This window comes from Anser cygnoides, chromosome 2 (assembly GCF_040182565.1).
Source record: "Anser cygnoides isolate HZ-2024a breed goose chromosome 2, Taihu_goose_T2T_genome, whole genome shotgun sequence".
Lineage (NCBI taxonomy): Eukaryota > Metazoa > Chordata > Aves > Anseriformes > Anatidae > Anser > Anser cygnoides.
This window is the reverse complement of record NC_089874.1, coordinates 38,267,955-38,281,386: the sequence shown is the minus strand read 5'-3', so window position 1 is coordinate 38,281,386 and position 13,432 is coordinate 38,267,955. Positions and strand designations below refer to the sequence as shown.

Below are 13,432 nucleotides of genomic sequence, written 5' to 3'. Positions count from 1 at the left end.
TAACAGTTTAAATGAAAGCAAAACTCTGGATATCACAATGATGCAATTAACTTACGAGGCAAAGAATTTCACAAGTGCAGTTATATATATACAAAAATAATGCTTGTTTTACTATTTTTTTCAAGTGGGAGAAACTAAAACTCTGGTTTAGTTGTCTATGTCTTAATACATCAGTATTGCTGAATGTAAACAGTTGCACTACGTATAACTACCATCCTCTTTATTTGCCTTGATAATGGAATCAGGCTCCAAACTTATATTCTGCCTTTGAACTAAGGTCTTAAATAAAGTAGTGATTCTAATATTTTTATTTGTACTAAGCAGATAAATCAACATCTTGTGTGCTGCCTGTTGGAATAGCCTTTCTTGATTCTTACGTTCAGAGGTATGACAGCAGGGAGGAAATGCTTGTGTTTCCTTGGTGCATGCATCAACGTGTAGTTGACTGGTCACTAAAACTGGCAGATTGATGATGATGAATCCCTTCATTGGATGTATGAAGGCATTTAGCCAGACTAATAGATTGAAATGGACTGCTTCATGTATGGCCTCTGAACAGCCTCTTAATTTAGTTTTAGAGTGTACAATAGATGTAATATTGCATTCAGTGATGATATAAATCTTCTCTCCTCGTTTTAAAAAATAAATAAATTTCTTCTCTGTGGTGGAGAGCCACCAAGAGATTTTGAAATGTCGTATACTTAATTATAAAGAGGTTTGCAGAAATAAGTCCCAGTTCAGGTAGCAGGTAGGAATTCTCCATTTTAGGTTTATTGCTGTTTAATTTTGATTCTCAAAGGGAAAGCATCTCTGAAATATGTCATACACCGTGATGGGAAGAATTAACAGAGTGCAGGATTCTTCCTGCACTGAGGGATGCCTTGGAGGTGGTCTTACCCCTGTGGGTACCAACTCCAAACATGGAATTTCCAGTAGAGTTCCTTTATCTACGACATTGCGGTAAAGTTGGGTGCTCCAGTCATTCATGGAAGATACCCAAACAAAATTCTGGATGCACAGAATAGGTATTTATCTAGTGTTTTTTGCATTTGTTGCAGCTGTTTTGGTGTCGTAGCATCTACACATTTTCTTGCCAGTTCATTGGCAAGGAAATTATTTTTCTTTTATAATTTTACCTGGGTTCGTATTCAGTAGAATTAGCAGGACTTCACCAAATACTAAAATCAGGCTTTTACAAAAGGTATGCGTAGTAAGATTTTGCTGATATTAGTGAAGTCTTCATTACTGATATTTAAGTACGTTTTTTCTCTGGGCATGGCTGCCAATATATGAATAAGTTGTTTGTATTCTTCATATCAAAGTGTCACAATTTCAATTTCTCACGCTTGAAGCCTAACTGGAAGATTATCACTTTGTAAAGGCCGTGTCCTTTGACTTCAGATATGTTTGACATATATTTATGCAGTTTTATGAGATAAAGTAGGCAATCTGATATATAATTTAATTAGCTTAAAGTTAGCATTTTACTTTATAATGCTTATTCTTTGATATATTATCATCCCTAATTTTACCATGAAAACCTTAAATTGTGTCTTCATTATCAACTAAGGTCTCTGTAACACCAAATCAGCATTAGAAAGAAAAAAAGACTCTTGTGGATTGATAAGCTGGTGGTAGTCTGAGCATGTTGCCTTGATGGCTTGAATACAGAATGTTTTCCAGTAGCAACTGCATTGCTGCATGTAGTCAGATACTTGAAGAATTAAAAGAAGTTCAACCTCCTGAAATTTTTAATGTAATTTTTATTTAGCACACCAGAAAAAAGTTAATTTATTGTAACAGCAATACAGGGTAACAGAAAGGTGGTTCAATTGTAGATTTCATATTTTTATGGACAAAGGAGGCATTTTAGTTAATGTTTGTGATAGGGAACTCTCCAAGGTAGAATATGAAAACAGAAACTTCATAATATTTGATCAAAACTTTCTTGTTTACTTTAAAATTCTTAAAAAATGCTCTATCTCCCTCTTATTTTAAAAAAGTTGTCTTTTATGTTAAGTCTTGCCCAGTAGATTCTACAGAGACAAGTAGTAATTCTATAGGAGATTTAACATTGTGGGACATTAAACATTGTAGGATTCCTTTTAAAGAGAGATTTTAAATCTCTTTTTTAAAGAGAGATATCTTTTAAAGCTACTACATACATCTTGAATCAATGGATAAAGCTATTAGCAAATTTATTTTATCATCTTAAGAACTGTGCTTTAATTACAACACTGAGAGTTGTTTTTTCTAATATAATTTCTCCACTTTAAAACCAAATTTAATCACTGCTGTTGAAAGATGGAAAAGTTGGGGGGTGGAGTTCCTAATTGCTAATAGCTGATATCAGTAGGAACTTCACTAATTTAGAAGTGCCTCTTTTGTTTCAATAGGTTTACTGCAGCAAATAGTGTTTAAAATCATTCACCTGTAATTAGTTTTGTTAAAAAAAAGAAAATGTTTTTGCTACTCTGCAGTGATTTTCAAAACAAAATGCACATGCGTCATCAGTATTTAGTGCTGGAGCTTTGAATTGCATAGAGGCAAGAGCAGTAAGAATTCAGTAGGCACACCTTCATGTCCCTGCATTTTTCTCTTCTGAGTGCAGATATTAGTCATTGCATTATGCTTTTAGGTAGGTAACAGAGATGTAGTCCCAGTATCCTTGCACTTAATGATTTGTCATTGACTTGAAAATGTGGTTGGGTTTTTTTCCAGTAGACTGTAACACTCCCCTCTGGTCTTTCTAGTTTATCACCGTAATAGTATCATACTAAACCTTGTTTTTGAAATCTGGATATTGCCTGAGCTGTTAAAATTTAGTTGTTTTGCAGAAACACAGCAGTATTCTTCAGTCTTTTTACAATGAGTAAAAGCACAGTTTGGCGCAGATAGTTTTTAAATTAATCATAGTATAATAACTGGATCCTTCATGTTGTTACCTCTGTATTTTGGCCGACATTTCAAAAATGGGTGAGTAACCTTGATCTTTGGTACTTGTTGTCAGTGTGAAAACAAATCTTGACAAGAAAAAAAGACGAGTGTCTAGCACTTCTTTTAAAAATTCAGTAATGGCTGAAACTTGTTCATTATTTTATTACAGTTATTCCTGTTGTAGATAGCTATCAGAGTACAGCAATTTTATCCACTCTCCACAGTAAAAACTGGTCAGTAAATTCTTATAGTCCAGTAACTGGATGTGATGTCTTTAGTATTTACTGCAAACACAGGTTATCATTGTCAATACAATGTTTGTAGTAGCTTTTAATTACTATGCCTTTATAAAGTGTTGTATATGTGAAATACTGAAATTATTTTACCTTGTGTTTAGGAGGAATGGAAAGGAACCTGAAGTGGGAATGTACTCCTCCCACTGCAGAGAGTTTTGTTAAATTAAATACTACCTTCAGTGCAAACCTGCCATCTTTCCCACTGAAAAAAGTGGGTAACTTGTTTCTGTTGTTTCTCTTCATATTCAAGTTCTTAGCTCTGTTTTTGAAGTTTTCAGTGTTACAGAAAAGCCAGTTGCAGGCTTCTTTATGATACTAATCAAATCACTTCAAATCAGTTGAACATGCTAATGAGAGAGGGTTTTTTTTTTTTACTCTTTCCTATTCCACAGACTTTCAGTCCTGTAGTATCTAAAAAAAAAAAATAACCTCTGAAAATGTTAGAAGGATGAGGTGGAGTATCTGTAATCTAGTCTGTCCAGTACAGCAAGCTAAAACTGATGGAGACCAGAACTGTTAATGAAAACAGTCGTATTCTTAAAATGTATTACTGCATAATTACTGTTACAAATAAATTTAGATTCAGGCTTTTCCAGAAATGGACTATAGCAAATTTGATGTGGGAACCATCAGCAAAATGTAAAAATAAATCTACCTCTTTAAAAAGAATTTGAATGTGCAAAGAAACTAGAACTCTACTAGAGAAAAAAAAAGGTCAAAAGAAAGTTGTCTTATTTCATAAGGAAAAGGTGAACCAATTACATGTAATTTAAAAGCTTGTTTCAGTCAGTCATATTATTGGAGATTTAAACAAAGAGGATCAATGAAATAAATTGCATACCGAGGACAGTAACCCAAGATTATAAGGTCAATTAGTCTGAATTCCTGCGTTTAGAGGACTTGATCAAAAAATCTCTGATCCAATCTTTTTTGATCCAGAATCAAAGTCCAGAATTTTGGAATAACATCCAATCTGAGTTTAAAGATTCGAGTGTGGAAAATCACCAAGTCTCTAAGCAAGTTTCTCCAGTGGTCTACTTGTCATTGCAGGGTTTTTATATTTGTTTATGGGGTCACTGGGGAATAGCTGCTTATGGAGATCTTTCTGTGTATATTTTATGTGCTAGTATGAATTTGTGTATTACTTGTCTGACTCTGCTTGGGGAAAAAAATGAAAATAGCTGTAATTGTGTGTGAAACAGCTAATTTACAGAAAGACAACAGAAATCAATGTCACTGGCATAATTCTTGATGGAACTTTTTTATAGTATTACTTCTTTCCACTTATACTAAAAGATACCACTAAGTAAATATGGAGTAGAAATGTTCAGTAGAAGTTTAAAATCGGGAATAGCTTTTAGTGAGTGCAATCACTGGTATTCCTCTTTGTAAAAATGCTTTTAAAGAAAGTTCTTTATTACTGGGGCATGTACTACAGGAGGGTGAGATGACAGGAGAAATGTGCAGTTTGCAGTGGCTGCGTGAAGGAGCAAAATACATCATTCTGTCAGCACTGAGTGGATTCCCATAAACTCGCACGAAACAACCCCCAAAACAAATTCAGATCAAAATAGGACTGTCACCATTCAGAACAATACAGCAGGCTGGAGGAGAGCCATCAAGGAGGAAAAGCACTGCAAGAACAGTGAAGGGAAATTACCATCCCTCTAGCAGGGGCACTTCCATCTCTGGTGAACATGCCCAAGGCACCCAGCAGTAGCTGCTGGTACCACCCCAGAAGGTGGCTGCAGGGTGGCAGCAGGGGTAGGGGACAGTGGCAGCAACAGGAGGTCTGACACCAAGGGCAGCACTGATGCCAAAACAGGTCGTATAAACTTAGTTAGGAACTGCAGCAGAAACCTACCCGGAGCAGGCTAATAGGCTCGATAATTTTATTGTAGCCTATTCCTAACAATTTTAAGCATTACTGCTGTGAGATGCAGTGGCACATTTTTCATTAAGCACATTCCTGTGAGTGAGTGTATTACAGTTGGTCTGACTTAAGGCAGCGGTAAGTGCTTTTGTCAACAAGGGTAAATTACGGCAAGGAGAGGGAGATAATTATTAGGATCTCCTTTTTTAAAAGGAAAACCTTCTCTAATAAGGAAATACATAGTGTCTTCCAGAAACTGATAGATTTTTTTTTCTTAAATGCGAGGCTGAGTAACCTCTGCTAGTAATATTAAAGAAACCAAATAGGAGTCTAAATAACCATTTGATGCTCATATCAAATAATTCATTTGTAAATATAAAGTTAAAGGTGTTTATTTTAAAGAGACAGGCTAATGTGTGTTTGATAAAGTAATTAATATAAATTTATTTCAGGATATGGAGAACAGCAGGAATTCTCAACAGGACAAATCAAAAATATTTTCCGTAGTGGAAAGAAGGCAATAAAGTGTACTATGTTCAGTATTCTTGTTCATCACTGAGGCTAAATTTGATTAGATTTATATTAACAAACAAATGTTTATTATCATTATTATTTATTTTTAAATATTCTGACAGAAAAAAAACTATGGTAGAGATTGAAACCCATATAATCCATATTGGAAATGTGTAGTTTCTTTTTTTTTTTTTTTCCAACACATTTAGACTGAACACATCAGAAGTTTCTGAAAGCCTGATGAGTTTCCAACACAACTTCTTATGCCGATGTTTTGGCTTTATTGGGATTTCACATGCTTCTTTCAGTTCTGACAAAATGCTGAATCTTAGTAGGGCTTTATTTATTTTAGAAATGCCATTCTGTTAATTGTTGCACTTAGCAATTCTGCTTTTTTTTCTTCTCTGGGCTCATTAAGAGTTTCTCGTGCATTGTGAGCAGTATTGCCCTTCTAACGAGACTCTTGCAGGAAGGATCCCCTTTAAAAAAAAAAAAAAAGACATTACAGTTATACTTCAGGCATGTCTCCTTTGCTGTCTTGTTTCATCGTTTGAAGGTTTTATTAATCTCTTTAGGACATTCGGTACAAAATCCCTGAACTGTATGAAACCACAGGAGTCTTAATAAAAACAAGATTTATTAAGAAAGGAGGCAGAACACTGGAGCAATGGACTGTGTAACAGGTCTAATCTGAAATGTTGGTAAAGCTTGTCTTTGTTGGTCCCCTTCATGCCATTAAAAGAAAGTAAACTATCTTACATTCCTCAGAAGCTCATCCTGATTGAACTTGCCCATCTCCCCTCAGGCTGACATTGGCAACTAGGAAATCAGGGATGGTTTCGGTATCACGTCCTCTTCCGAGGGTGCTTTTGCTGTGCATTTACAGCTGTTTGCTCTTCCTTCTCATCCATACAAGCGTCACCCAACCCTGCTCCAGCCCCTGCGGTAGCCCTGCCTGCTGCAGACCTCTGAAAACATGGCACAGGCGTTGAGTCTTGTCCAAAGTATTACTTGCTGCTTGGCACTGAACTGCGTAATTCTTGATTTTCCATATATCTTAAATTCTTTCGAATGCATTATGTAAATGTTGCTCCTCATCCTTGTTCCATATCTTATTTTCATAAAAGCAGATCACAGCTAAAGTCTGCCTACCCTTTCTCCTAAATTATTGACCGTAACTTTACATAGTAAATTGCGCTGGATAAAAATGTTTGCTTGAACATAATTCATGGCAGCGTTTTTATAAAGAGACAGAACCTAGATATAATTTTCTCAGTCAGTAAACTGTAAACTGATGTTAATGTTGGTATTTCTCAGCTTCTGAATGCTTAGTTTGGTAAGATGGTGTTCTTTTCAATGGTTAATCCATTTAAATGATTTTCGTATTTAAAAAAGCAACAAAACTTGCACTGAAAATGAAGTGACATCCTGCAAAATCCTATTGACCCTCCTTTTCTCCAGAAGCCTTCCCCTAGTGTGCCTTGCAAGCATCAGAAACCAGAGGACCAGCATCCTCCTCTGGCACAACTGCTACGTGCTGTCGGCCATGGGAGGTGGATTTGCCATTTCCTAAGCAGCTGGGGTGCAGGACAGTGAATTCTGTGCAGGGACAGCAGATGCACCGGTGGGTCAGTGGTGAGGGTTAGGAAGAGGGAGAACATGCTCTGTGGAAACCTGAGCTCTACTGAACTTAGGTCAACAAAGGAGTTTTCAAGTTTGGGCATTTTTTTTAATATACACAGCAAAGAGGAAATACTAGAGACATAATTACTTTGACTTTAGGTCTTCTTAATGGACTGTTTGGGGAAAAAATAAGTTAAGTACGGGCAGAATTTTTTTTAACCTTGTTCTATTGAAAAGTATCTGTGAAAAATAAAAAAAAAAAACCTTGAGCAGACACTTGGGGTGGGCATTGTGCTGAAGACTGAATTTAGCAAAAGTATAAATGGCTGAAATTAGAAGATAACCAACTAAATATTTGTAACGGTAAAGCTGTCTACAGATTAAATAAATTAATCTTATCAGCGCTTGAAGAATTGTCGAATAAGCCTCAGTTAAAATGGTTGTGGTTGTAGTTAAAACTGGTGAGGCTGGATCATTGCCTTCTTTAATGGCTTTACTAGAGCACAGTTTTCTCCTACTTTCTCTGTATTGTAAGGTCATTAATGAATCATTAGCTATTGCTAGTAATTACTGATGTCTTGAGAATATTGGTTTAATTGAATGGGAATTATAAGTAAAAGATACAGTTACATATTCTACAGTGTAGGTGGTGGTACCTTTCTATATTATAGCTTTAAAGAATCTGTGCTTTTTGAGGAATTTAAGGATGCCTGGTAAATTATGAATTATTGTACTATTGCATGTTATTAAAGGTACACTATTGTGAGCTTCACAGTCTGCAGGTGTAATGGATGTAAGGCAAGGACAGAACAATAATTAAAGCACAGACAGCCATCTAAAAAAAAATGTTTATCATGTCCCATGCAATTATTAAGTGTGTCTGAAATTCTCTGCAAATATTTGTAAAAGCAATAAAACTGTGTTAGTTTGAAAGACAGCTTTCCAGTATGAACACTTATTTTGAGGAATTAGGAACCCTTTTTATGAATATAAAAGCTGATTGAAGTCCTGTCTTATGGCAGTATGGTTCACATAGGCAATGGGGTCCTTGGTTTATAGACTCTATGAGCTAAATGCTGCTAAAGAAAATAAGAGAACAGCTAGTATATATGCATTTACAGCAGTATGAGTTGCTTACTCCCTTTAGGACAGGAGAATTGAAATAATTAACAGTAATATTACAGTTGCGAAAGGAAGTCCAGTTGTTCTTCAGCAGCCTACATCTGTGAAACACGATACCTCTGGGGACTGAGATTTAATTTTCCCAGGAGAAAGTATAAAAGCAGGAGAAAAAAAGGAATGACTTCTGCTAGAGCAGAATAAACCTGCATCTACAAACGATTAACACTGCATAATGAAGTAGTAAAGAAGCAAAAGAGATTTCTAATAAAAGACTAATAACAAATCCCATTACACCATGGTGTATTTTTTCCCTTGAAGTGTATTAGACTTTTAGCAAGGCTTCTTTCTGCGTGAGATTTGGGTAGTTGCAGGCAAAGTCAGCTCAAATGCTTCAAGCTTAGCTGCAATTTCTTTCCTAACAGTTTGTATAACATGAAAGTTGAGGTTTTACAGGTGGGAGGGGTTGTTAATGCAAGTAATAGGCTTCACGCAGAGTTTGGGTAATGTTTGTGTCACCATAGGATAATGGTCTCCCGTAGGCAAGGCACTGTAGGGTAATGCGCTGCTGTACGGTAAAATCCCTTGGCTAGAACAGACGTGGTATTAAATGTACTAGATAAGTCCTGCTTTTTTGTTAGCAGTTCTTCTGACTTTTCTTCCTGAGGCCTGAAAATGAGCTCTCATAGGTTGGGGGGTTGATCGGAGTTTGAGTTTTATCATAGCTAATATTGCGACCTTTATAATTACTATGCTAAAATAAAAAGTTACAAGACTATAGAACAGAAATGTTTGGTGTAAGCAAAATAAGGATTAGATAAGACTGTATTTTGAAGTCGCATATTTTCACTTTTAAAAGGGAATGTGTCTTGCAGGGCGTAATATTCTGTACAGTGATCTCTAAATCTGTAGCATGGACATTTTTATGGGTTATACACACAGTTCCAATGTTGGGGGTACAAAAGTTTGAATGAACAAACCCTTGATTAACAAAACAGTCCCTTTCAATTTCGTTCATAAGGGAGAGTTGCTTTGTACAGAGTGTTGCTATCTTAAAAGCTTGTACTTGACTGACGTGTTGGAATTCATTTGCGCAGAAATGAACTTTTGTTACTGGAATCGAAAACAAAAAAAAAAGCAGATGCCTTAAAGCAACGAGTTCTGGTACAAAAGTGGTTAAACGTGAATTCTTACAAGTGAAACTAATCTTGTTGAAATTTCTAGTTGCCTTTTTAGAAAATTTTGTGAGTTTTACAGAATGACTCAATTTGCTTTGCAGAAATTTGCAATCAATCTTTTCTTGCCACTGAATAAACAGATTCCACATGCGTAGCAATTTGCATATCCCAGCTAAAAATGTAATTCATTATTTTTAAGTCCATTTTGTAATAACTATTCCAGGACTAATGTTACTAACTATTCTGTAGCTTTTTCAAAGATAACTTTAGATAATTTCTGCTACCTGGAAAGGTACCAAGCTAATGGTTCTGGTTTGGAATAGGAAAGGGAAGTGCCTGTCTCAAGGTCGGTGTAAGAGCTGGAACTGGAAATAAGAAAGCTTGAGAAATTATTTTTTTCTACTGTATCTCAACCTTCCAGTCTCAAGCAAATTTTGCATTTAATAAGATAGATTTTCACATTTTGCTGGGTATGAAACAGCAGAGATATGAACAGGAATTAATGGTGTGGTCTACATGCAGATTATCACTAAATCTGGTAAAGATTTAAATTAGGTTTAATCAAAACAGCATCCATAGCATATTTTACATGGAGCTGGAAACACTGTTGTCAAAAACAGGGAGGAAGCCTCTTCAGAGCAAGTGTGACCCGATCCATTTTTACTGCTATTTGGCATCTGCCTTGAACTGGCTTTCACTTGAGTGGGCTTTTCAGGGCTCTCGTAAACCGCTGGCTTCACCCTGCTTGTCTGTTCCAGGCTATTCTTGCGTAACATCATCTCACTTTCATCTTCGATCAGTATCACATCAAATGCTCAAAAATATGGTGCATAGGATTGATATGTTCTTCCTTTTGAGGTTCACCCACATAACAGTATTAGTCAGTTAAGCTTTTGCAGTTGGTAATGTATTGCTTCCCTTAATGTAGACACACACAAATATTTCCAAAAACACAATTAGGTGAGTGATTCTCGTAGACCTTCATAATTTGCAAAATTTCCTGCTGAAATGCTTTGGATTGTAGTTGATCCTGTGATATGTATACTGGCTTTACAATATTTGTCGAAACAGATAAATACAGCATGTCTTTTCTGTTTTGTTTTGTTTTTTTCAGGCGATGGGTAAGGCTCCTCTTTGGACGTGAATTTCCACTCCAGGACCTTCTTGTTGTGTGGGATGCTCTATTTGCTGACAGTATCACCCTGAATTTAGTTGACTACATTTTTGTAGCCATGTTGTTATATATTAGAGATGCCTGTAAGTATCAACTATCTTACGATCTTTTAAGAAGAATGCAAACCTATTTTTCAAAGAAACAGAGGGCTTAAGAAATGCTAAATTGCATTGTGACTTTTTTAACAAACTGAAAATCCTTTCAAATGCTATGAGAGGAGCCATTTGTTATCGGGCACAGTCTGCTGTATTTATGAAACAAATTGTATCTTGGAGTTAAATCCACGTTTGTTTTCTGAGTAGTTCTGTGTTTTTATATGGAGTTGCAGATTTTCTATGCAGTCAGGGATTCAGGTATGTATAGAGCTCCACCTTCTGACAAAGCCGATGAATTGAGTAAATCCTCTGATAACTGGAAATACATTTTTTGCTCTTATGCTTTGAAAAATGTGAAAATGCACAAGACAGTGACTCAGATTTCCAAGTTTTGTCGTGAAGGAAATGTACACGCAGAGATGAGTAGCAATTACAAAATACATTTATTCCATGCATAGAAAACTGATCACTTCATTTTATTTCAGTATACCTGAAATACGTGCAAAGATATTTGCACATATGGACTAGTGATGAGCAATAAATAAATGAAGTTAATACAAAAGAGAAAGTAAAAAAATGTTGCTAGTTTGTATAATTATGAATGGGAGGAAGAAAATATGTAATGATTAATTAAGAGGCATTTATTTCTGTCCTATCATATTTTGCAAAAAATTCCATATACGAGTTTGCCACAACAAAATATGTGTTTTTCAATAAGATGCATGTTTGACATTAAATATATGAATTCTTTAGCATGCTGTTGGGTGTTAATTATATACAATCTGTAAGTTTTAGCTTGTAACAAGGTCACATATTTGACACAATTTTGTATTCTAGGACACATAAAGTTTTCAACTTCTGTTGTTCTTATTTTAGGGCCCGATCTTGAAAATATAACACGGATGTACTTTACACATACTGTTGTTTCACTGCCTGCCATAGGACTTCATGTGGGTTTTTTTAGTTTGCTTTTTAATAAACATGCAGCATTTAGAGCTGCCTTACATTCCTCTCAAAGAGGTGGACATTTAATTCAGTGTAGAGGTTTCAAAATCAATGCTTGTTTAAGGATTATCCAATTCCAAGACGTTTTCTGTAATCTGAATCTGTTTTGTTTATGTGCAGTAAACTGAAATAATCTTAAAAATTTTTGTATAGATGCGTGGTGCAGATGCATATAAATTGTTTCTTAACATCAGCATTGTATTTTGTGCCATCATTTCCCTTTAAAAATGATAATTAAGAAATGTGTCTATAAGCACCCTCTCTTTTCTGGGAAAGGAAGGTTGCTTTGAGGTTGGTTGTTTGACTTTATGGTGCTCACACGTGAGAATCGGTATGAGGTAACTAAAATGTGAGCTAAAAATGTATTATGGGCATCTGTATGAAATAAATCTCCCTTTTTTTCTTTGAAATCCCCAGATTTAGTAAAATAAAGCAATAAATAGCTTTAAAGTGGAGTACATGTCCTCAAATAAGATGCAAAGTCATTTCACCAGGACAGCTAATACTTCATACACTCACTTTTTCTGAAATAAGTATATTTTTCTTCTGTAGTTGGACCTAATTAGTTACTCTAAGCTTAGTAGTACAGTGCAAAAAATACCCAATCATAAATATGATAACGTTGAATATAGTGTAAACATCAAGCTCAGAAATCTTTACAGTTTTTGATTTGATAAAAGAAAGCTTTCCATATATACCTGTAATAGAAAGGTTTTCCTTTTTCCCTCCTATTTATATTGTTGTTAATATTTGAGCTCGAATAGATGTTGTAATATTTTAAAAAACATTTTCAAATAAGTTTCTAAAAACTGTTCTTTATTTGGTGAAAGGAAATGTTATTTAAAAAAAATGATGTTAATCATCCTTAAATAAAACATCTGGAAACTTTCAGTTTTAGAACTTTGAAACAATAGGAATAATAATAGAACTCCTAATATGTTATAAAAATATCAAACATAAGCACTGATAATAATATAATACTGAAAGCATTTGAGAGTTTAAAAATGATGCGGATTCTTTTATAACAACACATTTGGGGATGGGGAAGGAGTTGCTGTTTTGGGAACTGCTAGATCTTTTTCTGTTTTGTTACGTTCTCAAGGACATCATTTTAAGAAAGTAGCATTTCTACTATGTTTTTAATTTTATTTTTATTTTGAAATTCTTTGTTACTCAAACTATGTATTACTAAAGGAGAGGGTAACGTTTAGAATTTTAGATTACTGTGTATACACAAAAACATAGTTGAAATGACCTGATCATTTTAGAGACTGCAGATACATAATCATGTATACAGCCATTCTGTAAACTGCTCTGTTCAGTTTAACAACTGAATATGCAGAGCTTTATCCGTGCAGTGTTAATCCTCAGAAAGCAGGTGTAGGGCTGTGTACTGAAGTGTCTCTGAGTTTTAATAAATGATTTTCTGGAATTCTTTGGGGAAAAAAAAACCTGAAAAATATAACTTGTTTAAAAATCTGTCAAATCTGAAGCATGAATATGTTACTTCTCTTTCACTAATATGAATGTATAAGCAGCTGTTGGTGAAATCAGAATGGAAGGGAGGGTTCAGTGCAAAAAAAAAAAAAAGGTATTTATTTCATATATTTCCCGTGAAG

The 13,432-nt window shown here is 35.0% G+C and overlaps 1 protein-coding gene across 6 annotated transcripts in view; it reads left to right on the top strand.

Annotated features, from left to right (window-relative positions):
• TBC1D5 (TBC1 domain family member 5) overlaps nucleotides 1-13,432 on the top strand; it is a 321,851-nt gene that overhangs the window by 229,467 nt on the left and 78,952 nt on the right. For all 6 annotated transcript variants that reach the window (XM_066991876.1, XM_066991877.1, XM_066991874.1 and 3 more), the window contains one exon: nucleotides 10,654-10,796. In XM_066991876.1, coding sequence (XP_066847977.1) covers nucleotides 10,654-10,796 — 143 coding nt within the window. The remainder of the gene's footprint in view (nucleotides 1-10,653; nucleotides 10,797-13,432) is intronic.